We start from the raw sequence: 27,845 nt of genomic DNA on the forward strand, positions 1-27,845 counted from the left end.
TCATGCCAGAGCTTGAACACAGGACCCCTCAAGTTGTGCCCTGGGCTCTCTGTGGCTACCTGTTGTGTTGCATTGAGGATTGCCAACCCACCAGGATTGTCCTGGAGTCTCTAGGAATTAAAAATTAATCTTTAATTAAAGATTGTCATGTGGTGAAACCTCCAGGAATTCATCCGATGTTGGTAACCCTAGCTGCATTAGCTGAACTGGCCTTGGTAAAATGGTTGCTGTGCCTCACCCCCACTGTGGCTGCATTGTGATGACAGGTGAAACGATCCCTATCTGTAGCCAAAGGGTGATCAATTTCTGCACTAAGTGTCCTGCGTGGCTGGTGGATGTAGGGTACCACCTGGCTGGCATTTGACTGGCCTGGCCTTTTTTTTTTTTATGGCTTTGCCAGAAAACGAATTTAATCTGCTGTTTGTTTTTTTTAAAGTGGGTCTAAAGATTTGCATTATTATCACAATACACTGGGATATCCAGTGTTTGAAGTTTCTGAGGCCAGCTGCAGTGTTCCCACCTCCACAGTTTAAGTGATAACAGATCCAAACTGTTGGAAATCCAGCAGCCGTGTGCCACTACCACGCAAACGCACGGTGCGCGGGTGAGAGAGGGCCTGAGTTGTGCGAGAGTGAGGAGGCGTGCGACATTACTGATCTCTTATCTATATGTGTTATCTCTCTAGCTACGATTAGTGGCTGTTGAAGGGGGGTTGCGGAGTCGCCTTGTGGTTGGGATTGTGGTAGGCTTGCTTTGTGGGGGAGGGTGCCGGGCAGGGTGACCAGACAGCAAGTCTAAAAAATCGGGCCAGGGGGTGGGGGGTAATAGGAGCCTATATAAGAAAAAGCCCCCCCCAAATTGGGACTGTCCCTATAAAATTGGGACATCTGGTCACCCTAGTGCGGGGTTTGTTTGTTTTTTGCATTGCAAAGGTGGTAACCCTCGGTGGATGTCTGGTGGGGGGGGGCGATGTTTCACAATGAGGTTTGCTCCCCTTGCAGGGGCGCAATGCGCGATAATGGGGGGAAGGGCACCTCTGGGGCCCCCATGGCCACCCAGCAGCCGAGGCCCGGCGTTGCTAAGGCCTGCAAGCGGGAGGCTGTTGCTACGGGCGCCATAGAGTCCCGCTAGGGCGGGAGGCTAGAGAGGCACCCGGAAGCGGGCTCGTCTGGCGCGGCTCCGTGGCGGCTGGGAGGCTGCGGGGCAGGATAATGGCGGTTGGGGCGGACGGCGGCTGGCGGTTGGGAGCCGGGCGCGCGCCGGGCGCTGCGTCCTGAAACCGCCGTTATGTACTCGGCGCTGCCGCCGCCGCCGCGACGGGACTTCATCTCGGTGACGCTGAGCCCCGGGGAGGCGGCGGGGGCAGGCGGCTACAACAACAGCAAGGCCTGGAGGAGGCGCTCCTGCTGGAGGGTGAGGGAAGGGGCCCTGGCCCGCCCCCCGCTGCTGGGGGGCAGCTTCCTGCTGGAAGGGGCGGGGCCCAGGTGACGCGGCCGCCCCCGCCCCCTCCCTGCTGGAGGGGGAGGGGTCCCGCCCCTCCGCTGGGTGCGGGGAGACGCTGCTCCCTGCTGGAGGCTGAGGGGAACCTGGTAGCCCCAGCCCCGCGCTGGAGAGGGGGGGCCTGCTGGGGGTGGAGGGGGGACACCCTGGGGGGGGGCGGTGTCCCCGGCAGTCAAGGGAAGAGGGAAAATCCCCCCCAGTGTTTGAGAGGTTTGGGGGGTGGCAGAACCCCCGTTGGAGCGGGGGCGGTGCTCCCCACTTGATGTGGAGGAGGGTTGGGGGTATCTCCGACCCTTGAACAGGGGTGCGGAGGACAGGCAGTGGCCGTATCGGTGAGGTTGTGCCCATTCCCCCCACTGAACGGGCACCCTAGATGGCAAGGAAGAGGGCATAAGGCACCCCTGCCTGGGGAAGGGGGGTGACAGGCCAGCATCTCTCTTCTCCCAGTCTAAAGAAAAGAGGTAGGATATACCCGGAGGGGCACTGGACACCCACCCCCCTCCTTTTATCCTCCCCATCTCAAGGAAAAGAGGCAGGATGCTGGTGAACATGCTCGTGGGGAGGGTCTGGGGTCAGACCCTTTGGTCTTCTCTCTTGAGACAGGAGAGAAATGAGGCGAAAGCATTAGGAACTTCATTCCCTTCCCACCCTGGGGAGCTGCTGCATTTCTGCTTGCCAGAGGGAACCAAGTTGGGGATAAGGACGTAGTTGTGATAAAAGGTGACATAGGAGATTGAGCAATATAAACGTCTCACTCTTTGTGTTGGGAAGGGATGTACAAGATCAGTGTATAGCAGTAGTCCCCAAACTTTTTACCTCAACCCCCCCCTTACCCTGTCCGCCTCCCCCCCCATAGCTGGGAGCAGGAAACGCAAGCAGGAGTAAAGGGGGCTGGGGCTGGCAGCCGGGGCCCCAGGTGTAGAGCCAGGAGCAAAGCTGGATAGCTCTCCCTCTCTGCCCCCCTGTGGGGGAGGCCTGGGGCCTAGCTGCACTCTCTGAATGTTCCTCTGTGCCCCCTAGGGCAGTGTGCCCCACAGTTTGGGACCTCTGCTATACAATGATCAGTTTAGGGAATAACAGGAAACGTATGTCTGTGCTGGTTGGCAGAGTGAAATGTGTTGACATGTCAGTCTTCACTGAAATGTTTGTGGCCTGTGGTTGCTTGCAACAGTGTGGATGCAGCTGGCCTCTCCACCCTGGTAGGAGTGGAGTGTAAGGTTTGTGGGAAGTACCCTGGGGCAGAAGAGCTTCTGGGAAACTGAGGGATGTGCCTAAATGCTGCTTTGTCCAGTGAGGGAAGGGTTTCCTAGTGCAAAAAATTTGTAGCAAGCTGTTACTCTGTTGTTTTTTTTAAAAAGCCTAGTGAAATGGTATGTATGTGTGGGGGCACTAAAATATACAAGACCCAAAATGCTATCACTAAATGCAGTTTACTGAACATCTGTAATAGAAAGCTGGTTTTTACTGTACTCTGGCTTCTGATTTCATAGGATTGTACTTAATTGTGAACCGTCTCTTGTGTTTTATTTTCTTGTTAATTATGCTGCTGGTTTACTGCACTTTCTTAAAGCTGAATGTGGGTGGTTGTCTTTTTTTGGTGGCAGTCTCTTATTTACATAACAGTTTCACAAAGAGTGATTGTTCGAGGTGGGGTGTCTTGCTTTTCCTATCCAGCCTGAGATGCTTATTTTATTTTTAAGCTTCCTCCTTTGATGCACTAATGTCATTTTTTTTTTCATTCTCCCTCCTCCCCACACCTATTTTTCTTCTGCTTTGCATGTCCCTTGTGTGCACCTTGTTGGCCAGAAGGGAGGAGCCTCTTGGCTCTTTTCCAGAACCAAATCTGGGCAGATGCATAGATCAGCCAGTGAAAGGTTGCTGTAAAAATCCGTGTACTGTAGCTGATGATCTGTCCGGGAGATTTATCACAGTGCAATTTCTCAAATTTCTACAGACTCTGGCAGTGGGTGGCCCTGATATTGTTCTCAAACCTAGCCTACCATATGCTAGCTGTGTTGCTAGTTTCCATATCATGACAAAGTAACTGATCTATTTTCAAAATAGGAAACAGTGTAAAACCTACACAGAATTAATTTCATTTCTTACTCTGAAAGAACTTCCATGTGTTGGTTTGTTTGACAGCAATGGGCTGGCTTTCTACTTGTCATGCTAAAGAGTCTTCCTCTTATTTATTTTCTTTCTCAAAGAAATGGAAGCAGCTTTCTCGACTACAGCGGAGTGTAATTCTCTTCCTGTTTGCCTTCTTGGCAGTCTGTGGAGTCATTTCATACACAAACATGGGGGAACAGTGGAAAAGTACGTCTTTCATACAGTTCAAGGTTGCCCTAATAAATGTCATAAATGGTTAAAAAAATTGCTTATTAGTTTTTGTAATTACATTTTTACAAGGTGTGCTCTACGTCTCCAGAAAAAAATATTTTATTCAGAAGTTTAGTTAATTGACGTACATTTTATTGCAAATGTTCAGGTAGAAATTACTCTATCCATTCCTTTTAAAAAATTTGAATAACAGTTGGTTCATTTTGGTTCTTTATCCTGAATATCTGAAGTGACATTTTGTTTTGGCTAATAATGAGTTTAAAGGGTGCAAACATCCTTAGTACTTAGTTTAAAAAATAAATAAAATATCAGCCCAAACCTAAAGACATAGATGGTAAGATAAACAATTCTCTCTTTATTGTGATTATGCAGAAGGCTTGAACTCTTTAAGCACTTTTGGGAAACAGGTCCAAGTTTGCCTTCAACACTGTCTTCTTACTGCATTGAAAAGTTTTTTTTTTTTAAATCAGCCAAAAAAAACCCCCAATCTATTATTATGGAGGCTTGTAATCTAACACTTTCAGTTAGACATGTAAGATCTGTTGGCTTCTGTAGCTTTTTTTTTTTTTTTTTTTCGGGCAAAGGTATCACTTGCATATAAAATACAGGTGGTTACCTTAGGGCTTGTCTACATTTGGTGTGGGGAGAGTTAGTTTTCCAGCTAGCGTCGAAACTGTTAATTCCTTTTGCAAGGTAGTTTGATGTGTACTGAATGTATTTTATACATATAGGTCTAACGAACAAATCCTCAGAAGATCAGAACACAGAACTAGAAATCCCTGGATTGAAACCAGCAAATCCAGCTGTTTTACCAGCACCGCAGAAAGCAGATGCCAACTACCCAGAGCTTTCACCTCAGGTATTGCAAGGAAAAATGTTCCTCTTAACCCTACCTAATAGGGTTTGTGAAAGCTGCAAATAGCATTTAATTCCAATAGTTGTAAAGGAAAAAGAAATGAAGGCCTGGTATAAGAATTAATTTCCTATTGGTAGAGAACTCAACCCTCAAGAAAGGCTTTGGTTCCAGTATAGTATTTCTGGCTTTTGTTTGTATCCATAGACTTAAAGAGGAGAGAATTGCTCTGATTTCTGAGAACTCTCTTCTTAGCTCAATTTGAAGGAGCTAGTCAGCTGTCTAATAGGAGCACTAATATACAATGAAAGCATTTGGGAGGTAAGATATTTCTGGAATTCTCAGGAGACGACATATGGGCTTTGTTTAATAATGAACTTGTGTTCAGTATGTTTCCTAAACCACTGGTGTGCTTGTCACTGCTGATACTTCAGGCTGTTGTGACCTGGTATTCTAGGCTCCATTTGCTGTGACCTGTAGTCCCCTGCACTACATCTCTATATTAAACATGAGGGTATTTTCAGGTTGCATTGTACAACTCTGGGATGCTTCTGGACTGGGTATTGGCCACCCATGCAGTAGATCATATGCATCTTGGTTTACTTTTGCCTTTCTTTCTTTCTTTCTTTCTTAGAAACATTCAAAGCTGCTTCATGTCCGACGTGGTCCTCCTAATCTGCAGATCAGACCTCCACGGAGAGATGCAAGGGTAAAGGCCCAAGATGTTGCTGGCAAGACTGAGGAAGAAGCTGGCCAGGCTGATAAAGAAGAGAAAACAGATAAGTCCATTATTAGGTAGGTAGAAGTATTTCCAAGAAGTTACAATTTGCTGGAGCAGTCTTCTAGTTTTGTTTTTATTCTCTCAGAATCTGTTGGGGAAAAAGATGAATGTACAAATTTGTGAGGGCTTTTCATTGTCTGCCTAGAGTGTTATTTTACTTATATGCTTCTTTGGCCTTGCATAACAGCAGAGTGTTGATTTTTGCTAGATTGATTTGCTTGGTTAGCTGAGTTTTTGGTGCCCAAAGGCTCTACTCAGGGTTTGAGGCCCCATTAGACTAAGCACTGTACCAATGCACAGCCCTTTCCCTGAAGAATTTGTCTGTAGGATTATTTCACTCTATCAGTTTGTTCTGTGTTAGATGTTAATACAATAGCACAATCATCATTATCTTAGTCTGATGTACATTTGCAAATGTACATCAGCATAACTGTCTGTCGGGGTGTGTGTGCAGGTTTTCGGGTTTTTTTAATCAGTGTAATTATGCATACTAATCTGTAGTATGGATGAACTTATACAGATGTAGAGGTGCCTTATATTTGGAATAGCTTATTCCCCTATCCATATGGAAATAGCTATATTGGTATAAAGCATCTTTATACTGATATAACTGCATCCATGCTAAGGAGTATGTACTGCTTTAACCATATTAACCAATATTGTGAAAGCGTTACAACTTTCTGCTGCATTAGTCATGGTGTTCACTTAATTTGGGAATAAGCAATAGCATTTGACTTCATTGTTCAATATAGAAAGAATAGTAAAAGTTGACCACAGATATCTATGGTATGTTTACACTAGATATAATTTCCTAAAATTTTTCTCACCCTTGCTGCCACTGGTGCAGCTCAGTTGGTAGTAGCAGTGGCACCTTGTCTGCACTAGTGTTCTAGCCATCAGATCATCTAAACCCTCTCACAGTGATTGTAGAATCTTATCTACCCAAGCGCTCCCAGCATTGCTACCACTGACTGGAGCGGCACTATTGGCAGCAATGATGGTAAATCTAGGAAAACTACTTCAGTGTAGGTCTGTAGTATGCTATTAACAATGTCAGTATTAATGCAGTAGTAGTAACTGGATCTGTAAGGTCTATCTTTTTTTAACATACAAGCTTTGTGAGTTCTCTCTGGGTAGCTAAAGTTCATATTGAAATTGCGTTAATGTACAGATACATAAAAGGATGTTGTCAAAACTATTAACCCTCAACCTGAACCTTTTCTTGACTTTGGTACTATTTATAAGGTTTTACCTTCAGGAGTCTGTCTATGTAATTCTTTTCCAAACTGATTTATGATGCCACTTTGGTGAGAAAAACATGTAACAAAACAAGCATTTTACATTGCTGCTATCCTGTGTTCACAGTTGAATTCTTAATTCTCATTTGCATGATACTATTTTAATCAAGTGCGAGTGATTCATGCAATAATTTCAAACCTGGAAGACAACACCTGTAATATTTCAAATGCAATGATCTTTCACACATTTTGAGTTTGTATATTTCTGATTCCTTTAAGAAATTCCATTACAGCAGCAACGCTTTCATGGAATCCTAAAAGCCTTCATGTTTCTTAATTCAATTCAATAAAAGATTCATTACCATTTGCCTGGAAGAAATCACTGACTTCAAATAAAGATTGAGCCAATAAGTGATCTTTTCCTATCTTGTGCCCTGATCAAAATGTCGTTTTGTTCCCTAAAAAACAACGAGGAGTCTGGTGGCACCTTAAAGACTAACAGATTTATTTGGGCATAAGCTTTCGTGGGTAAAAGAAAAACAACAAACCCAACCCACTTCTTCAGATGCATGGCAGGAAAATTACAGATGCAGGCATAAATATACTGACACATGAAGAGAATGGAGTTACCTTACAAGTGGAGAACAGTGTTAACAAGGCCAATTCAGTCTGGGTGGATGTGGTCCACTCCCAATAATTGATGAGGAGGTGTCAAGTGGACCACATCCACCCAGACTGAATTGGCCTTGTTAACACTGTTCTCCACTTGTAAGGTAACTCCCTTCTCTTCATGTGTCAGTATATTTATGCCTGCATCTGTAATTTTCACTCCATGCATCTGAAGAAGTGGGTTGGGTTTGTTGTTTTTCTTTTACCCACGAAAGCTTATGCCCAAATAAATCTGTTAGTCTTTAAGGTGCCACCGGACTCCTCATTGTTCTTGTGGCTACAGACTAACACGGCTACCCCTCTGATATTTAGTTCCCTCTTTATCAGGCTGTTGTGAAAATATGAAATGAACAATGTTTGACAGTAGAGATAAGGATAATTCATTTTAACTCTTGTCTCTATTTTAATCTAGTTAAATATTATTGAAATACCTTGTACTTGCAGTTGGAGAGGAGCAGTGATAGAACCTGACCAAAGCACTGAACCTCCTTCCAGTAAAATAAAGGAACCAGAAAAACCATCATCTGTGGAAGTGGAAGATCAGAAAGAGCCAGGTAGTAGGCTAGAGATCAGCACCTTTCTCATTATTGACCATGAGATTTGGATGTTTATATCTCCCTGTTCACATTCACAGTCAAACTTATGCCATCCCTTTAATTAAATCTGCTATTTTTAGCTAAGATAGAGTTGCTTCCTGTGGGAAAGGGGAAGAACTGAATTAAAAGAAGTTATGCATTGTTCATCTAGAACATCTAAGTCCTGCAGCATACATGATTTGCTGTGACAACCTACAGGTGCATGTTTTTTCAAGGTTTTTGGTGATTCACAAATAATACCGAGAACTGAGAATATGAAAATACTGATGCACGAATATTGCATCGGATGTACTAGTTGTTACCATGGCACAGCATACATGGCTGTAATTGCCAGATCATGTATCGATAGACTGCATGCTATAGTTGCTGCCACTGTGCAGCTCACCTCTACCTGCTTGCCACTCCCAAACGAAGTGTGTGTTTTTGCTTCTGATATATATTGGGTGCATGCATCTGTATCCTATCCTTGACCTGGATACTGCGTGCAAACATTGGTAATGAAATGGAAGATTAAAAAACAAACCACAATAAACCATAAGCCCCAGAGTGATTTATTAAATTATTTATGCTTAATGAAAGTGCTGTCTTTATTTCTGCAGCAGCAATGCCTCCTGTGTAAGTGGACAGCAGTGGAACCAGGATGGCCCTACACTAAGGAATGTTTTCGAGAGCTTCCTGGTTATTGGCTTCTCCTTTGCCTTGCCAGGAGATGACATCGTTGTGTTGAGGAGTGCTATAGGCACCTGCCCTCAACCAGCTTCCCTTCTCTGCAAAATGTACATTCCCCTTGCTTGGTGAAGCATTTGGTCCCTCCCATTTAAATACATCTTGCTACCGTTTTTTCCTGGTTTCCCAGTGTGTGCATGCCTTCATACACAACCTTCCTCCCCTTATTTAAATTGGCCTCTCTTGCCTTTTTCTCTCTCCCTGAAATTGAGAAATAGGGGTAGCACTGAAAATAGGCAGCATGGCCTGATTTTTCTCTCTGCTCCACCTCCTGAAAGGAGAAGTACCCTCCCATTGGGAAAAATAGCTGTTTTGAGAGATGGCTTGAAAAGGACAACTTTTTTTCTCAACAGTGGTTTGCTGGTCTCTTGGAGACTGGTCGGGGGGAAAGGAAGTGACTTCCTCCATTTAATTCATCACACACTGCTTTTGAGGATTACCAGGAATAGACAGCTGCAGCAGCTGTCTCTTCAGTTGCTCTCCCAGTGCAGCAAAGAATCTGGGAATCTGCTGTCTGATGAGCTAGTCGGACGGAGTTCTTGTTTATTGCAAAACCTGGGTTTTACCTGTAATAGGATGCAGTGCATTGGCATCCTGAAGTCTAAGTGCCCTTAATATAGGTGGGACTGATAGCAACACCTGTTGTTAAGGGTGCCAGACACTCCCATAATAAGACCCATTCTTCAGTTGCTCATAACTTTTTGCCAGACTTTAACCACTTGGGCTGAAATTTTTCATGCTGGGTGTCTGCCTCCGGCTGAATTGTTTTTTGGAAAATTTCAACCAAAACTGTTCAGCTGTTTTCGAGATCAAGGCTAGGGAAAATAAGTTGTTTTGCAGATAAATTCTGGTGGTCTTTTCTTTGAAAAGCTCTAGCACCCCCATGGTCTGGAGCAGGGACTTGAAATTGGGCAGTAGAGGAATGAGATAGGGATCCTGTGGTAAAAATATATGATCATGTAATTAAAGCTGTATCATAATGCATACTCGCAAGGGGACTGAATTAAGTTTTTACAGTCAGCCTTAATTCTGGGATATCTTAAGTTAAGTTAAAAATGCTTGACTTGGCCACCTTAATAATGCTCTTTTAACATTAACATAGTTTTTTGTGTGTATTTCTCTAAATATTATTTTTGGAGTTCAGTGTTAATGAGATTTCCATTGCTGACTCACGAAATCATTGGTTAAAAATATTGACCACTTACTGCAAGTTGGAAAGTCCCTATTAAAAAGGAATAACTTCAGGTAACTGAAGTCAGTGTAATGTAATCTTTAGTTGCAGAGATGAGGGCTCTTGATTTTGGGTAGAGTTTGTGGAGAAGAGTCTCATGTGGCTGCATAACTCTGAGCTTCAGCATTCTTCAACAAGGTGTTGGTTTCCATTCACAGTGCCCATAAATGAACGTCAGATGGCTGTGCTAGAAGCATTCCGCCATGCATGGAAAGGTTATAAAGAGTTTGCCTGGGGACACGATGAACTGAAGCCTTTGTCCAAATCCTACAGCGAGTGGTTTGGACTCGGTCTTACGTTAATTGATGCTTTGGATACCATGTGGATTTTAGGCTTAAAAGAAGGTAATTTTCTTTCCTGTTCCTATGTTTCTCCCACCTCGGTACTTTTCTGGTTCCAACAGTTGCCATTAAGGCCAACTTATCGTTTTATGCTTGGTGGCTGAGAGGCAAAATGTTTTATTCCAGTAGCTTTGGGGGATTCTCTGTATCTATTGAACTAATATGTTCAGAGCTCCTTAACGAAGGCAATTGATTACACTTTGGCTGAGCAAATTTCATTTTGTCCATGGGGAAAATCCAAAAATTTATTATTTAGGGGGGCACTTCTTTGTTTTTAAGGTGTTCCTTCCAACTGCATACAATATGTAAAAGCATTTGTGGAATAATTTTGCTGGCTATATCTACTGATGAATTGGCATTCATGCTAGAAATTGGGGACTGGATTATTAGGTCTGCCTGTGGTTGTTTCCGTACTAAAACAACCAGTGCCTTATGATGGTGCTATGGTTACTAAGATACTGGGGAGGCCTTTCTAAGTCCCAGTCTTGCAAAGTCAGTCTGAGATCTCTTAGCTTGTGTATGATCACTGTTAGTAAAGATATTCTGCATATGGAACTGCATATGGAACTTAGTTAACAATTCTGTATGTAAACAGAAAATAATTCAGTGTTTTGTTGGTTCTGCAATGCTTAAAGGAATAAAGCTAATAACTTATTTGTTTTTACTATAAGTATATAAGACACAGAATCCACACAGATCTGTTGATTAAGGAAGTGGTTTTCAAACTGCAGGTCGCGACCCAGTACTGGGTCCCGGCAGCTCTCCTCAGCACCACCAACTGGGCCATTAAAAGTCCCATCAGCTGTGCTGCCCAGCTAAGGCAGGCTAGTCCCTACCTGTTCTGACACCGCACTGTGCCCTGGAAGCAGCCAGCAGCAGGTCCAGCTCCTAAGCGGCGCCCCCACGGGGATCTGTGCGCTGCCCCCGCCCCAAGCACTGGTTCCCGTCCAATGGGAGCTGGGGGGTGTGGGGTGGGTGTCGGTGCCTGTGGGCAAGAGCCGCACGAGCCGCTTGCGCATCTCCGCCTAGGAGCCGGACCTGTTGCTTGCCGCTTCCAGGGCGCAGCGGTGCCAGGACAGTCAGGAAGCCTGCCTTAGCACCAGTGCTGCCCCGCTGACTGGGAGCCGCCTGAGGTAACCCTGTGCCCCAATCCCCTGCCCAAGCCCTGAGCCCCTCAAACCCCCCTGGAGCCCCTTCCTGCACCCCAAACCCCTCATCCCTGGCCCACCCCAGAGCCTGCACCCCCAACCCAGCCCCCTTCCCACACCCTGAACCCCTCATTCCCAGCCCTGAGCCCCTCTCAAACCCAAAACCCCTCTTCCCCTGCTCCGTTAGGTCATGGGCATCAACAATTTTCTTCAACTGGGTCACCGGGAAAAAAAGTTTGAAAACCACTGGATTAAGGCAGTGCTATTTTTATTCACTTTTCTGACTTTAACCACACTTTAACGCTGATAAGCAAGCCACATTTTTACTTGCTTAATTACGTATTGTCTAGCAAAATTCCCTCCTAAATTCAATAGGATACAGTACTCATCACTTCCTGTCCCAAACTGTTGTATACTCTCTGTTCACTGTATGGCAGGTATCCTAATTCACTCCAGAAGTGGCTGTGTTTTGGTACTGGGTTTTAAAACCTCAATTTCATTTTTTTTGTTTTTTAAGCTACTACCTTACATGACTACAGGGAAAAAAAATCACTTAATCGGGACATGTAAGTTAAATAAGGAAACTACAAAGCAGTATTTACAAATACCTGAAAATGTCTCCATTGATGTGCTTTGAACAGCTGTGGCATCTGTGGAGACAGCCACCTTTATAATAATTCCACAACACACACAGTTTGACATGTATCAAGACTGGAAGATCAGATCTGCAGCTAACGGCATAAGAAACTGCAGGAATCTTCCACAGTTCTATATTTTCTTTTCTTGTTTGATTTAATACGTACAATTTAAAATCAAACAAAAAAACCCACTGTGGAAAATCTCTTGTTTGTCTCTCTCACTGCATGTCTGAGCTGTCTTGATGTTTCATCAGGTTGACAGTGAGACTACGTTCTTATAAAATATTTAAATATGAACTGCAGAGTGCTTTTAAAATAAATTATTAGTGATTTAAACATGTTTAAAATGGACATCTGTTTGCAAACTTTTATATTCTATTGCAGTTCTCCTTTAAGTGATTGCTTCATAGTCTGTAAAGCTCTTTGGGATTCTTCAGGATAAAAAAAGCTCTATAAATGAAAGTTGTGTTAGAGTGTGAAAATCTTTCTCTCATAAGTCTGTGAATATAAAAACTGCTTCTGTAAGAAAATTCTGGATTTCTCTATTGCTAGACAGTGATAAGTCTGACAGTACAATTTACTGAAATGGAATGTAGAAAACCTATTTTGTCATCCTTTTTTAAGGCCTGTGTAAAAGAATGTATTTGTAAACAGTGATTTTCTCACAAGGGAGATGGATCTGTGGTAGGTAGATCTTGGTGAGCTATCCTAGTGATAGTTTAACATCCAGAAGCCTCAGTGGAAGGGCATTAGTTTCTAACCTTTGCATTCTGTGTCCAGATAGATAATTGGCAACATTTTAAAGAAGCAACTTTGTTTTCCCCAGTACAAGTTCCTGTTAGTCATAGGTGCCTGGTGTCCTGAATACCTAGAGATCTTGTGGTTAAAACATTAGCATGGGACTCAACAGATGTCTGTTCAATTCCCAGCTCTACCACCAACTTCCTGTTTGACCTTGGGCATGTCACTTAATCCCTCCTTAGCTCAGCACCCAATCTGAAAAAATGGGAAATATTTCTTCCTACTTCATAAGGCTGTTGTGAGGATAGTCATTAATTATGGTGAAGTAATGCAAGGCCATATATATACATAGGGCTTGGCTACACTTACAAGTTGCAGCGCTGGGAGTTACAGCGCTGGTCATGCAGCTGTGGAAGGGCCAGCGCTGGAGTGTGGCCACACTGACAGCTACCAGCGCTGCAGTGTGGCCACACTTGCAGCACTTTCCAGCGCTGTATTGAGAGGTGCATTGTGGGCAGCTATCCCACAGAGCACCTCGTCCCGTTTTGGCGCCGTTTTGGCGCTGAGTATTGTGGGAAGGGGAAGGAAGTGTGCGGGTCATTCCGCTTCCTGTTTGCCAGCGCCCCGTGGTGCATCGCTTCACATCCCAGCATTCACTCTTTCCAGCAGCGTTTGCGCCATTGTGAGTGTCTTTCTGTTACTCTCTGTGTGAATCGCGATTTCTGTGGCAAATGGAGCCCGATCTGCTGAGGACTCTGCTGATGAGTGTCACCAGCACAAACACGTTTGGCAGTCCAGCTATTCCTTCAGCTCCAAAGTGACAGTGAGGATTCCGACGATGATATCAATATGGATTTGCCTGCCGCGTGTGACACACTAAAGTGCTTGCGGCATTTACGGAAATGCTCAGCACCGTTGAACGCCGCTTTTGGGCTCGGAAACAAGCACTGAGTGGTGGGATCACATCGTCATGGAAGTCTGGGATGACGAGCAGTGGCTGCAGAACTTTCGTATGAGAAAAGCCACTTTCATGGGACTGTGTGCTGAGCTCGCCCCCACTCTGCGGCGCAAGGACACAAGATTGAGAGCTGCCCTGACGGTTGGAAAAGCGAGTGGCTATTGCAATCTGGAAGCTGGCAACTCCAGACAGCTACCGGTCGGTCGGGAACCAGTTTGGTGTGGGAAAGTCGACCGTTGGGAATCGTTTTGATGCAAGTTTGCAAGGCAATTAATCGCATCCTGCTAAGAAAGACCGTGACTCTGGGGAGCGTGCAGGACATTGTGGATGGCTTTGCACACCATGGGTTTCCCTAACTGTGGAGGAGCGATAGATGGGACGCATATTCCTATTCTGGCCCCCCCCCACCTGGCATCAGAGTACGTTAATCGGAAGGGGTATTTCTCTATGGTTCTCCAGGCGCTTGTGGATCACCGCGGGCGTTTCATTGACATTTACACAGGCTGGCCTGGGAAAGGTGCATGATGCACTGCATCTTTCGGAACAGTGGCCATGTTCAGGAAGATGCAGGCAGGGACTTTTTTCCCAGACAGGAAGATCACAGTAGGGGATGTCGAAATGCCCACTGTGATCCTTGGAGACCCCGCGTACCCGTTACTAACTGCCTTGGCTCATGAAACCCTATACAGGGAAGCTTGACAGGAGCAAGGACCGGTTCAACTACAGGCTGAGCCGGTGCAGAATGACTGTGGAGTGTGCTTTTTGGGCGTTTAAAAGCCCGCTGGCGTTTGCTTGTATGGGAAGCTAGACTTGGGGGAAAAAGCAGCATCCCCGCGGTTATATGCGCTTGCTGTACCCTCCATAATATTTGTGAAGGGAAGGGTGAAACATTCAGTGAGGCATGGACCACCGAGGTTCAAGTCCTGGAGGCTGAATATGCACAGCCAGAGAGCAGGGCTAATAGAGAGGCCCAGCACAGGGCTACAAGGATTAGGGATGCCTTGAGGGGAAGAATTTGAGGCTGAAAGCCAACAATAATGTTTGCTGCCTTGCATGGGAGTGAATTGCACTGCTTACACTGTTATTCTATTATCCATAATAATAATATGATTTGTAGTGCCTCTTTCTTTACTGGGCTAAGGTATCTTTCACTAATCTGCTATAATAAAGACTGTTTTCAAAGCCAAGAATTGTTTTATTGAAAGAAAAAAAAACTTCCTTGACAGACAGACAGACACACAAACATTTCATGAACACAAGAGGGCAGGGGGTGTGGGTTGGTGAACTGTACAGTCACAAGTTTGCATATGCCCTGTCTGGATTGCTGTTTAATGAATCCTGCACTTCAGGGTTCATATACTGCATGGTGATGGGGGTTGAATGCAGAGGGTAAGGGTGGTGGTAGGTATCAGGGCTGGTTGGGGAACATACAGGTGTTGGAGGCAGCTGGTGGTGGTAAGAACCTGGATGCTGGGGAAAGGTGGTTTGAGCTGACATTGGGGCACAAGGCACAAAGGACGGTGGCGGGTGGGGGAGTAGCACGGTAGTGCTCTGCTTGCATGGCAACGAGTGACTCTATAGACTCCGCTTGGCGCTCCAGGATGCTTAGCAGCCGCTCCGTGGTTTTCCTCTTGGCCACTGCATTTCTCTTGCGTGTCTGCTTTCTTTCTCTCGCCAATCCTTCAAGTCCTTACTCTCTCGAGCAGACTGATTAAGAACAGTTTTCAGCATGTCTTCTTTGCTCTTTCGGGGATTTTTTCTCAAATTTTGAAAGCCTCTGTGATGTTGAACATCTGGGCAGTCCAGTAGTCAAGGTCACTGTAGAAACAGAAAATGACAACATTTAACACGGGCAGCATTGTATCCACTATCTCCAGACATGAATTGTTACACTGAGGGAGTGAGTTCTTATTTAAGCATTCTTTTACCCACACGCATAACACTACAGAAGCCACGACATGGTGAGTGAGCAGTGCTTATATGGGGAGAAGTGGGGCTTGGGTGTAAGAGGGGAGCTGGTTGCTTCGGTAATCTGGAGTGCTAGAGGGGTTGAGTGAAATGCAGATGCAGGGGTGATCTTATCTCCCTATCTCTTCACTAAAGAGTCTCCCAACATTTTTCACAGGACTTAATCCTGGAAGATGTTTCCCCTACTGCGAGTCACTAGGGAACAGCGGTTGGGGCTCTTTTAGAGCAATGTGGATTCCGCCCGGGACCCTATGCGGCTTGCCTCTGTGTTCAGAAATGGTCCCCCCACCACTGGCAGAAGAGTGGCGCGGACGCGTCACCGTCACTGGGACAAGGGACACAGTGGCTCTGCCTATAAACCTGCGCAGGCATATTGCCCACGCTCTGGATGAAGCTTTTGCTGAGATAAACTGAGGCAGATTACCGCGACGTGATAGACCACATCAACGGGCTATTCCACATCTAGAGGCTGGCATGCATGCATCCATAACCCCCCCCTCCTCTCCAGAAACATTTTCACCCAGAAAATAAAAGCCGCTTACCGGTAACACGCTCCTCTGCTTGTCCTTCTGCAAACTGCTGGCTGCTGCGATTGGGTGCTTTCCTCCTGGCTTGAGAAGAGCTCCTGGCTGCATGCCTCCAGGGAATCTGCGGTTTCTTCCCCCATGCCAGGAGCTTCACTCGCGGTTTCCTCCCCCCCCCACGCCACCGCCGCCGCCTCCTCCGCCTCCTCCTCCTGTCCCCCAGCCTGCTCAGAAGTGTCCATCGTTATCCTGGGATTGGCAGTGGGGTCACCCCCAAGTATCTCATCCATCTCCCTGTAAAAACGGCAGGTCGTGGGAGCAGCTCCGGATCGTCGATTCCCCTCTCGGGCTTTGTAATAGGCACTCCGCAGCTCTTTAATTTTCACCCTGCATTGTACTGCGTCCCGATCATGGCCCCGATCCAGCATGGCCCTTGATATCTGCTCAAAGATATCGTAATTCCTACGGCCGGAGCGCAGCTGTGCCTGAACAGATGCCTCACCCCAAACACTGATGAGGTCCTGCAATTCACCAGTGCTCCATGCTGGGGCTCGTTTGCCGCGTGGAGAGGCATGGTCAACTGTAACTGATTAAAACTGATTGCACTCCACACCTGGCTCTGCATCAAACAGGAAGGATATTTTTAATTTTCACGGGTCATTTATATGGCGGGTCACCTGAGCCAAGAGCAGTAGAGTGCAAACTGATGTGCAGAGTGGCTGAACAGGAATTCTGGGATACCTCCTTATTCCCTGGAGGACAGGTAAAGCGCTGGTGAGTGTCCACACCTGCTGGGCAGCGCTGGATCACCAGCGCTGCACTCCTTATACCCCTGCCGGGATGGGTTTTCAGCCAGCGCTGCAACCAGGGAGTTGCAGCGCTGGTTGTGCCCTGCAAGTGTGGACGGGGTGTTGTTGCAGCGCTGGAAAGCCTCCACCAGCGCTGCAACTTGTAAGTGTAGCCAAGCCCATAGATAGTATGTTGGGAAGCTGACAGGCAGTAGCTTTGATTTAAGTAGCTTTAACTAAAATCTAAAGTCTTATGGTGAAAGTGTGACTGATTGTATGGCCAGTAAAATAGGTGGTAATAGATTGCAGGCTTATATTGAGAGAGGCAGGTTATTGGGATACCAGGATAATTCCCATTTGCATTATTTTAATAAAGAAGGAATGTGCTTTTACAAGACCTGCTAAACATGTAATTTCTCTGCCAAGTACTTGTCTCCTTGCATATCCCCACATTGTTGTATTGCATAGGAATTAAACTGATGCCAGATCTAACTTCTCCCGGGGTGTATTCTTCAGTGTATTTGTAATCTCTTCAGCTTGCCCCTTAAAAATACAGGTTCCTTTTGATAGACTGAATAAGAATCAAGGCAGCATGGCATACTAACTCTTGTAATCTGGTCATTTGAGTGTGCTGTTATAACTACAGTGTGTTTCCTCCAAAAGTTGTTCCCTTTTGTGCCTTGCAGAGTTTGAAGAAGCAAAGAAATGGGTGGCAACTGACTTACTGCTTGATAAGAATGTGGATGTGAACCTCTTTGAGAGCACCATTCGTATTCTGGGGGGTTTGCTGAGCACCTACCACTTATCTGGAGATAGCCTCTTCCTGGAAAAAGCTGTAAGTGATTGAGTTTCACGGTCCCAAGTAGAATGTGTGTCCTGTGTTGGGTAAAGTGGCAGAAAGGTTCATCAGAAAGTAAACTCTGCCCCGCTTTCCTCTGTATTCCACCATTACTGCCCTAGAGACTTCTTGAATGTTTTCCTCATCTTTGCCTTCCTGGTGTCATCAGAGCTCTAATTACCTTAGGGTTCCATTTTAATTAGAATTTACCTTAATTCCTAATGTAAAGACTAAGATGATACATTTAAGGATCTTTATTATATTTTTACCCAGTAAATTTTTTTTATGGGAAGAAAGTACTAGTCATTAATGGAGTGGTTACACTCAGGTTCCCTGTCTTGGGAAATACAGTTGTATTCTCCTTCCCCTCCCGAGTGCCGTGACAAAGGCCCTGTTCTTGCATTAAGGATTATCCATAATTTCAGATTGAAAACCTGTTACAGGGGATGTGCAGAATGAACTGTAGTGTACTGCAACGGGAACTAGGTAGAAGCTATATGCCAATTACTGTGAAGTAGTGATTCTTCTTAATATTTTCCTTTGTTCCACATAGATGGGCTGAAACTAAGCTGCAGTTCTTTTTCCTGTTTTTTGTTTGATTGTTGAGAGAAATAATAAAGAATCTTTGTTCCATGCTTTTGGGTTCTCTTTAGAAAGACATTGGGAGCAGGCTTATGCCAGCATTCAACACACCATCCAAGATACCATACTCAGATGTAAACATTGGCCGAGGCACTGCCCACCCACCTCGTTGGACGTCTGACAGCACCGTGGCAGAGGTGACCAGTATTCAGCTGGAGTTTAGGGAGCTCTCTCGTCTCACTGGAGATGAGAAATTCCAGGTATGGGAGAACTAGTTGTCATCTTCTCTTCCTCTCTCCACCACTACCTCTCAGCCTCCACCCTGTTATTGGTGAAGCTCACTTAGATTGCCTATACTCTTTTCTTCTTCCATTCTTCTAACAGAGATCAAAAATATTTCTCACTGTGGCAGCTGGAGCAGATTTCATTGGTTGATGAAAGTAAATGCCATTGCATTGCTGATCCACCTCCTACCAAACTCCATCTCTAAAACATCTTATCTGGAGCAATTTTATGCCTAATCACGCCATACACATCACTATTTCTGAGTATCAAAGAGGTAGCCCTGTTAGTCTGTATCTGTAAAAGCAGCAAAGAATCCTGTGGCACCTTATAGACTAACAGACGTATTGGAGCATGAGCTTTCGTGGGTGAATACCCACTTCGTCGGATGCATCCAGTACGTCTGTTAGTCTATAAGGTGCCACAGGACTCTTTGCTGCTATTTCTGAGTAGTTACTCCACCTTTCAGTTTACTGGTGAATTCCTGGTTCTTATAATCTCACAGCTAAAGAGAGTTAAATGACATATCCAAAAGGAAGCAGCTGGGCGAGAGAAGAGTCCATTACTTTTCCAGTTGTTTTTTTTTAAAGTAAATACCACAGAGCTCATAGTAGAGGTGAATACCGTATTTTCCGCCGTATAAGGTGACGGGGCGTATAATACGACCCCCTAATTTTACAGTTAAAATATAGGTTTTGGCCTATACTCGCCCTATAAGACGACCCCCCCTTCCGAGGGGGGGAGCCCAGAGCCTTTTAAATCCCAGCCGCAGCCGGGAATCAGAGGGCTCTGGGCTGCCCACTGCGGCGGGGAGCCCAGAGCCTTTTAAATCCCAGCCGCGGCCGGGAGTCAGAGGGCTCTGGGCTGCCCGCTTCGGCGGGGAGCCCAGAGCCTTTTAAATCCCAGCCGCGGTCGGGAATCAGAGGGCTCTGGGCTGCCCGCTGCGGCGGGGAGCCCAGAGCCTTTTAAATCCCAGCTGCGGCGTGGAGTCAGAGGGCTCTGGGCTGCCTGCTTCGGCGGGGAGCCCAGAGCCTTTTAAATCCCAGCCGCGGTCGGGAATCAGAGGGCTCTGGGCTGCCCGCTGCGGCGGGCAGCCCAGAGCCTTTTAAATCCCAGCCGCCCGCTGTTTATACCCGGCGTATAAGACGACCCCCGATTTTTGGGGGTTGTTTTTTAATATAGAAAGTCGTCTTATACACCGGAATATACGGTAATTGCTCCTTTCATCAGAAGGAACTTACAAGAAGAATCTTTGTTTTTGATATGCTTGTGGTATCTTTTGTGTTGTCTGAGACTAGATTACCTATAACTGTCATTTTGAAACACCAGGCTATAGATAAACTATATAGAGCTGTCCTCTTAGTATTTAAATTCTATAGGAGGTGCTTAGATATCCCTACATTAATGCTAGTGTTGAAAGCAACTAAACTCCCCTTGTAAGCTGCAGGTGCTTATCAGCTGACTCAAATTCCAATTATGAGCGTGGTGTGAAGATTGTATCTGGGAGAAAATAAGCCAGAGTACTAACATTTTCAAAGGCAGTGAGAGCTGTATTCTTTTTGTTTTGGAGGTGATTTTGTGTAGTGCTCCAAATCAATTTATACATAAGGCCCTACTTCATTCCCAATATTGTGGATCCCACAAAAGTAGGCTTCCACTGCAGTTTTTTAAATTAGCTTACTTTGCACAATCCACAATTTCACATACATTTTGAGTATGCAATTAGTACTGCACTAACATTCAGTGCCTGTAAAAGGGTAAAGTGACTGGACTCGATTTCTACAGCAGCTGTGTTAAGACTTTTAATCTTTTGAATTTTATATTGTACCAGTCACTTTTTTTTTTTTTAAATGAATGTAAGATAGTTGCAGCAAAATGTCTGGTTATCAAAAAAATTAGCAGGCATAACATGAGTGTTTATATCATTCCTGCAAATTTTTCTTAAAACACATTCTGGCTTTTCCAAATCACTGCTGTTAAGGAAGGTCCATTATTACTTTTCTGCAATTTTTTTTTTCGTGTCTTGTCCGCAATTCCTCTGCAATTATTTGAAGATCATCCAACAATCCAAGTAGGGCCTTATTTATATAGGTTTCAGAGTAGCAGCCCCGTTAGTCTCTATCCGCAAAAAGAGCAGGAGGACTTGTGGCACCTTAGAGACTAACAAATTTATTTGAGCATAAGCTTTCATGGGCTACAGCCCCACTTCATCGGATGCATGTAGTGGAAAATACAGTAGGAAGATTTTACACACACACACACACACACACACACACACACACACACACACACACACACACACACACACACACACACACCATGAAACAATGGGTGTTACCATACACACTGTAAGGAGAGTGATCAGTTAAGGTCAACTATTATCAGCAGGAGAAAAAAAGAACTGTTTGTAGTGGTAATGAAAATCGCCCATTTCCAGCAATTGACAAGGAGATGTAAGGAACTGGGGGGCCGAGGGGGAGATAAGCATGGGGAAATAGTTTTACATTGTGTAATGGTCCATCACTCCCAGTCTTTATTCAAGCCTAGTTTGATGGTGTCCAATTTGCAAATTAATTCCAATTCAGCAGTCTCTCATTGAAGTCTATTTTTGAAGTTTTTTTTGTTGTAATATTGCGACTTTTAGGTCTGTAATCGAGTGGCCAGGGAGATTGAAATGTTCTCCAACTGGTTTTTGAACGTTATAATTCTTGATGTCTGATTTGTGTCCATTTATTCTTTTACGTAGAGACTGTCCGGTTTGGCCAATGTACATGGCAGAGGGGCATTGCTGGCACATGATGGCGTATATCACATTGGTAGATGTGCAGGTGAACGAGCCCCTGATGGCATGGCTGATGTGATTAGGTCCATCACTCAAATATGTGTAAAAAGAACAGGAGGACTTGTGGCACCTTAGAGACTAACACATTTATTTGAGCATAAGTTTTCATGGGCTACAGCCCCACTTCATCAGATGCATGTAGTGGAAAATACAGTAGGAAGATATATACATATATACACATACATATATACATATATACACACACAGAGAACATGAAACATAGCTCACCTTAACTGATCACTCTCCTTATAGTGTGTATGGTAACACCCATTGTTTCATGGTCTGTCTGTGTGTATATATGTATGTGTATGTATGTATATATGTATGTGTATGTATGTATATATCTTCCTGCTGATTTTCCACTACATGCATCTGATGAAGTGGGGCTGTAGCCCATGAAAACTTATGCTCAAATAAATTTGTTAGTCTCTAAGGTGCCACAAGTCCTCCTGTTCTTATTTATACAGTTATTTGCAGGAACTATGCCTGTACATTATGTATGTGCAGTGGTCCCTAGCTATACTCGTGTCATGAAAATCTCAGCTTAAAAAAAAAAGTTGGCATCTTTACCAACTTGAGTTGAGCTATAGCATTATTGAGAAATATTTCTGAACTTCACTGATCTCCTCCAGAACAGACACTGTTGAAGGTGTTGCAGGCCACTTAACCTAACGTTAGAGTTAACCTAATGTTCTGTCAGTCGGTGTTTGAATCTGACTTCTAAACGTCTGAGGGACCTGGACTCACCACCATCGCTGAGTCTAGCTTGAGAGAGTTGTATTCTTGAAAAGGAAAGCTGATAAAAAAATCTCTAACTATTCCCACCTCAGATTTACTGTAGTTTCTCTGAAGCCATAAGCAGCAACTGTACTGGAAAAGGGAAAAAATCCCACAACTGTTGACTGCTCCAGGCCATTTAAGTAACATTGAGCTGTGTAGTTGCATTGTCTCATTCAAGGTGTATTTTTTTCAATTTATTTTTTTTCTGTAGAAAGCAGTAGATGCGGTGATGAAGCATGTACACTCTCTCTCAGGGAAGAATGATGGGCTGGTGCCCATGTTCATAAACACCAACAGTGGGCAGTTCACTCACCTGGGTGTCTACACTCTGGGAGCCAGAGCTGACAGCTACTATGAATATTTGCTCAAGCAATGGATCCAGGGTGGGAAGAAAGAAAATGAGTAAGTTCTCTCCACTTCCTGTGTCAGTTTAAGAATGATGTAAGCTGTAAGACTTGCTACCCTTGTTGGTGGTTTAGAAGGAAGAGTATATTATGCAGACTCTGATATGAGCGTACTTGTGAGTAGTCTAAAAAAAAACCAACAACAAACAAGCTGGGTCAGCAGACCTATTGGTAACTGCATAACAATGTGGGGATCAGACTTCAACTTGCAACTCTGATTCCCCTCTACACAGGGTGTTGAGGGTTGTGATTGTTACAGATGTGGGAGGGATTTCAATTGTTTGCAGCAGGTTCTGTTGTGTAAATAAAATGTTGTTGCTCTGTAGGACACATCACTTTTATTCTCTCTCTGAAAGTGGCAAGGTATTTTGCAGGCTCTGTTAGAGAGGGATTAGTGAGGAACCTGCTAGAGGGCAGGTACCACATTCGTGATTATCCCCTTTCTAGTCCAGATACAGGACTTAAATTTGAATCTGGTGCCTTGGATTCCAGTGTGTTTCTCTTGTCTGGCCTGAATAATTGGGAAGCACTTTGTTTTGGGATGAGAGGGTTTGGAAGGGTTTGTGGGACTAGGGAGGTGGTGTTGTGGGAAAGAAAGGCACTCTCTCTCTTACACCCACCTTTGAATATTAACCTTACGTAAGAACGGCTATACTGGGTCAGACCAAAGGTCCATCTAGCCCAGTATCCTGTCTTCCGACAGTGGCCAATGCCTGGTGCCCCAGAAGGAATGAACAGACTAGGTAATCAAGTGATCCATCACCTGTCGCCCATTCCCAGCTTCTGGCAAACAGAATCTAGGGACACCTTGCCTCTAGAGGGTGTCCTGCAGATAAGGGTTGAGGAATATCTTTAGGGAAAACTTGCATGACTTCTGCCAGTGCTGTATCTGTTGTGTAGATGCAGAACTTCAGTCTCGATTGGTTCTGAATCCATCACCTTTCACAAGCATTAAAATTCACAGAGCACTTATTTACTTTTAAAAATAGTTTTAATTATCATGCTATTCTCAGAAATATATATATATATATAGTGTGTGTGTGTTTTTCTCCTACACACCCTTGAAAGAAGCCAAAGATGATTAGATATATTGGAGATACATGGTAGATGCATTTTGTGTAAGCATGATTACTTGGATTTTTCTTAATGCTTTCTGTTTGACTAAATATCTTTAGTGCCATTGAAATCAAATTGCAAGTTTCTACTTTACAAAAAGTGTGGCCTTTGAGATGCATGTACTGTATCTAAAGTATGGTTGGATAAATGTACTTTAAAATGTGTATATTTGGGCTAACTGGGAATGGTTTTCATTCACAGACTGTTGGAAGATTACATGAGAGCTATAGAGGGAGTGAAAAAGCATCTACTTCGGACATCACAACCCAAGAAGCTTACTTTTGTAGGTGAACTTGCTCACGGCCATTTCAGTGCCAAGATGGTAAGCACTGTACCTGATTTTTTTTCAGTGGCTCTTATGAATACTGTTCCATTCCCCCTGAGCTGACTGCATTTTTGTAGGGGAGAGATCTTGAGTGCGGTAGTTATAATAGCTATTTGATCAAATGTGTATTCTGTGTGTGTGAAGCAAAGGTTTTGATAGTGGCTGCTGGAAGATCCAAAAAATGAAAACTAGCAGGGACCCTTGCAATTTGCCGATGCCTTGTGCATTTAGATTACACTATGATAGCCTGTGAAAGGTGGTGGTTTTGTTTGTCTGTTTGTTCTCTGGGCAGGTGCTATCTTAGTTTAAAAGTGTGCTGGGTTCAGGTCACTAGTGACAGTATTGAGTAGCTAGGTTACAGGTAACAGTCCCTGCTATGGACAGAGGCCCTTTCTTAGGTTTTTATTTGCTGATCTGAATCTCCCTGTGAGTTTCCACTTGTGCTTCTGCAGTAGAAAACATATTCAGTGCAATCATTTGTTACATCATTTCAACATTTTAAACTGAGATACACAAAATAGGTGCTATTATTATTCATTTTTTCTACAATGCAAAAATACAAGGAAGTAAATGATCTAGTTAGTAGTTAAGGCATGAGTGTGGAAATCAGGGGATTTGGAAGTTCTGGTATTGGCTCTGCCACAAACCTACTGTGTGACCTTGGGCAAATTACTCCATCTCTTGTTTCCTGCCTTTTTGGTGGCAAATATTTGATGCAGGAATTACTGGGTGAAATTCTGTTCCTGTATTATACCAGAAATCAGATTAGATTATGATAATGAACCCTTTTGGCTTTAAAGTCTATGAATTAACACTCCCTTTTGAAAAGTACTTGGAGTGCTTTCTGTGTAAGACAGTATGTAAATGAAAGTGACAAATATTTGTAAGTGAGCAGTGCATTACTAATGTATGTGTAAATCTGCCCCCTTAGCACTGCATGTATGAGGACATTTAATTCAGTCCCTGCAGGGCAGAGATTTTTATAGCATTTCATTTATCATCTCTGCTTGAAGGATACGACTGAAACCTCACCATACCTGAACTAGTTGAACTTTGGTCTCTCTACATTGATATTACCATCAATATTGACCACTGCCTGTTGAACTGGACGGGGATCTTGAGAGCTTTGTACAGAGGTTCTCTATGAGTACTACAAGATTGGCAGGTGGCGGTGGCAGTGGGTATCTGATAACCCCTTTAGGATTTTGGAATGGTAGAAATGAACAAAACTCCAAATTTAATCTGTAGTCCTGTTGTTCACAGCATCAGTAGTGCATTAGCCTTACTGGAAGGGACTATTAATTTTACTGTAAACTGAATTTCAGTGGAGGGGGGAGTACTGAGAATTGTATGTGACATAGGTTCCCAACTTGTTTGTGTACTGACTTTGTTGAGTGTTGAATTATTCATGTAACATTTCATAGTATTCTCAGAAAGATAATCACATGTAACTCAGTTGTTTGAGAGTGTTGCACAATCCTTGCGGTAATACCTATGCTTCTGTTCCTTGAATAAATAACTGAATAATAAAGCTGTAGTGTGTAAAATTCATGAAGGGAAGATTCTTGTAACCATTTGGCTCCTGCTGCTGCCTCTGTGCGGGAATAAAATCCAGTGTTGTTCTGTGGAATGTTGGCTGTACCAAGGAGATGAGCCTGATATACAGAGGAATACTCAGGATGCCTGACTTAAAGTATCAGATGTTTCTGACACTCAAATGGATAATAACAAAAAAATTAAAAGTTCTAGTGGTAGGAAGGATGTTCAACTTTATCCCATGCTCTGTTATATTCATATTAAGATTATCATATCAGTTATTGCTCAGAATAATCTATATTTAAACATCAAATACTTCCCCAAAACCTGTTACCCTTGGTTTCTATGGCTAATTTCTATTTTGCCTTTTGTTTTACTTCAGTCTCTGCTTCAAAATATCAGAGCTCATGAAATTTGCTTTCTGTTCATAGTTTTTATCTTAACCCTCATCCTTCTCTTCCCTATCATTTTCTTTTGTCTACTTTTTGTGTTTGAGTAGTTTAGATTTTAAGCTGTCTGGACCATTTAAAATGTTTAAAAGAATCTCTTTAAAGTACCGTGAAAAGTTAGGGTGCTATATAAATATTAGACACACTGTAAATTGAGGTGTTGTTTTTTTTCAAATTGACACTTTCTGATAGAACCCCTTGAAATGCTATCCCCTGAATTTTTTTAAAAACTAATTTTGTAAAGGGTTTTTTGGTTCCCCTCTTGATTGATTTTAAAGATCGTTCAGTTTCTCCCTTTCTAATTGGCAGTACAGGGTAACAAAGAAACTGACTTTACACAAAGTGTTACGAAATGCACCAGGGTGGTAAACGGAACAAGAAGAGAAATTTTTTCCACTAGCTTTTTTTGGTTTTAGTAATTTCAGGTGTTACAAGTATCAATAATAGCTACAAAATCTTGAGACTTCAAGTTGACAGTGAGTCTCCTTTAGTAATGGTGCCAGCCTCATGTCATGTTACATTTCTGCTTAACAAATAATTGTGGTCTTTAAGCGCTCTATATCCTTATTGTACTGCTACAGGTTAAGTCAAAGTCTTGTTTGTTTTAATACTTCTCACAATGGATGGTGCTTTTGTCTTGCAGGATCATCTAGTTTGCTTCTTGCCTGGGACGCTGGCTCTTGGCGCTCACAATGGGCTGACTGCTGATCACATGGAGCTGGCCAAAGCCCTAATAGAAACTTGTTACCAGATGTATGCTCAGGTAGAGACAGGCCTGAGCCCAGAGATTGTACACTTCAATCTCCATGCACAAAAGGACCGCAAGGATGTGGAGATCAAGGTAAACAGCCCTACAAGTATCACACAAATTGACATCTGTGTATCTCTTGCTTTGGATAGCTCTGTGCATATATCACATATTTTCTATGAAAATCTCAATAGAATCTCTACACCTGGGGAAGGATGTTCTTTGTTTTGATGGGTAAACTTCCTTCCTGTCTCTCCTCAGGCAAACACTCCCTAGGCTTGAAATTTTTGAATGATCTCTTAACATTCACAAGCTGACCTGCATATAATGATTTGAGGCATGTGTGAGTGGCGGAGGAGAGTTGAACATGGAGGGTTGGATGGAACCTTGAGAAGTCAAGTCCAGCGCCCTGCGCTAAGGCAGGACCAAGTGAAACTAGACCAGGGGTAGGCAACCTATGGCATGTGTGCCAAAGGCGGCACGCGAGCTGATTTTCAGTGGTACTCACACTGCCCGAGTCCTGGCCACTGGTCTGGGAGGCTCTGCATTTTAATTTAATTTTAAATGAAGCTTCTTAAACATTTTAAAAACCTTATTTACTTTACATACAATAATAGTTTAGTTATATATTATAGACTTATCAAAAGAGACCTTCTAAAAACGTTAAAATGTATTACTGGCACGTGAAACCTTAAATTAGAGTGAATAAATGAAGACTCGGCACAGCACTTCTGAAAGGTTGCTGACCCCTGAACTAGACCATCCCTGACAGGTGTTTGTCCCACCTGTTCTTTAAAACCTTCCATGATGGGGATTCCATCGCCTCCCTTGGAAACCTATTCCAGAGCTTAACTACCCTTATAGTTAAAAAGTTTCTCCTAATATCTAACCTAAATATCCCTT

General features: G+C 43.9%; 1 protein-coding gene across 3 annotated transcripts in view; it reads left to right on the forward strand.

The window, feature by feature from the left end:
* MAN1B1 (mannosidase alpha class 1B member 1) overlaps positions 1 to 27,845 on the forward strand; it is a 39,703-nt gene that overhangs the window by 3,019 nt on the left and 8,839 nt on the right. The window contains exons 1-11 of one of the 3 annotated variants that reach the window (XM_044993234.1): positions 1,193 to 1,413; positions 3,708 to 3,816; positions 4,572 to 4,699; positions 5,328 to 5,488; positions 7,826 to 7,935; positions 10,093 to 10,278; positions 17,727 to 17,875; positions 18,532 to 18,720; positions 22,576 to 22,766; positions 24,086 to 24,206; positions 26,838 to 27,035. In XM_044993234.1, coding sequence (XP_044849169.1) covers positions 1,288 to 1,413; positions 3,708 to 3,816; positions 4,572 to 4,699; positions 5,328 to 5,488; positions 7,826 to 7,935; positions 10,093 to 10,278; positions 17,727 to 17,875; positions 18,532 to 18,720; positions 22,576 to 22,766; positions 24,086 to 24,206; positions 26,838 to 27,035 — 1,668 coding nt within the window. In that variant the 5' untranslated portion in view covers positions 1,193 to 1,287. Of the gene's footprint in view, positions 1 to 1,192; positions 1,414 to 1,797; positions 1,962 to 3,707; positions 3,817 to 4,571; positions 4,700 to 5,327; positions 5,489 to 7,825; positions 7,936 to 10,092; positions 10,279 to 17,726; positions 17,876 to 18,531; positions 18,721 to 22,575; positions 22,767 to 24,085; positions 24,207 to 26,837; positions 27,036 to 27,845 lie in introns of those variants that run through there. The other 2 variants (XM_044993235.1, XM_044993237.1) reach the window with 2 other exon arrangements.

The sequence above is a fragment of the Mauremys mutica genome, chromosome 18, assembly GCF_020497125.1.
Source record: "Mauremys mutica isolate MM-2020 ecotype Southern chromosome 18, ASM2049712v1, whole genome shotgun sequence".
NCBI classification, from domain to species: Eukaryota; Metazoa; Chordata; order Testudines; family Geoemydidae; genus Mauremys; species Mauremys mutica.